Raw genomic sequence first — 959 nt, forward strand, 5'->3', positions numbered from 1 at the left:
TCCCAATGAGATGGATCTCTGCACAGATTCAGAATGTCCTGTTCTCCCCAGCACTGAGAGCTTCATATCTGAGGCTGTGAAAAGGCAGCTGATCCTCTGTCTCTTGCCTCTGAGGAGCTCAGTCTGCTTTCAGACCATGCTTATGAAATACCAGCAAGACTGGTCTCTCCACACATTGCGGTCAAATCAGTGCTTTAATTTCATATATTCTTGGAACAGACAGATTAGGTACTGCTGGTGCTGTGGTCTGGAGTCTGTTGCCTAAGAGGCAAGAAGGAACTAGGACATCACCCACCATCGCCTTTCTCTCACAGACTGTGTGAAGATGTTACTTTATGTGACCTCAGCTCAAAGACCTGGATATTTTGTGTGCACAATAGAGAGCTCAAGCAATTCACACAGGGATTGCCCATCAAAGTCCAAGTACCCGCATTTAACTGTGTTAATGTTTCACTATTAAACAGTTATGTCCATTATTAGCCATTATTGCTGTGTATTTCTGAGAAATGCTTGCATTGCACAGAGAAATCAGTATAACTACCAGCTGAATTATTTTTCCTCTTCACTGTTTGTTCCATTATGATGTTTGGTAATTATCCTTGGTAGTTGTTGGCATATAGACAGTGAGATCCATAGCATGCGTTGTTAGATATATCAAAAGATATTTCACTGATGAAAATGCTATCTTAAGAATTTTCCAGTAATTTCCCATGTGTTGCTGACTTTATTTATTTATTTTAGATTCATCGAGGAGTGAAGGGGTTTGTTAAAGATCTTCAGGGCAATCCAATAGCAAATGCTACAATTTCGGTGGAGGGTATAAGCCATGACATTACATCAGGTGAGCTTTGTACCCCAAGAAAACAAGAAGTGCTGGAATTTAACACTCTTCTTGGCAGCGTGGAGCCATTTCACAGAATCACAGAATCACAATTGCTCGGTTGGAAAAGACCTCCGAG

General features: G+C 41.2%; 1 protein-coding gene across 1 annotated transcript in view; it reads left to right on the forward strand.

Annotated features, from left to right (window-relative positions):
* The window catches only part of CPE (carboxypeptidase E), a gene marked incomplete at both ends in the record, with an annotated part of 14,014 nt that extends 13,173 nt beyond the window's left edge, over positions 1-841 (forward strand). The window contains one exon of the mRNA XM_010180251.1: positions 742-841. Coding sequence (XP_010178553.1) covers positions 742-841 — 100 coding nt within the window. The remainder of the gene's footprint in view (positions 1-741) is intronic.
* Between the last annotated feature and the right edge of the window lie 118 nt (positions 842-959).

Source organism: Mesitornis unicolor, unplaced genomic scaffold (genome assembly GCF_000695765.1).
Source record: "Mesitornis unicolor isolate BGI_N332 unplaced genomic scaffold, ASM69576v1 scaffold44892, whole genome shotgun sequence".
Classification (NCBI taxonomy): Eukaryota; Metazoa; Chordata; class Aves; order Mesitornithiformes; family Mesitornithidae; genus Mesitornis; species Mesitornis unicolor.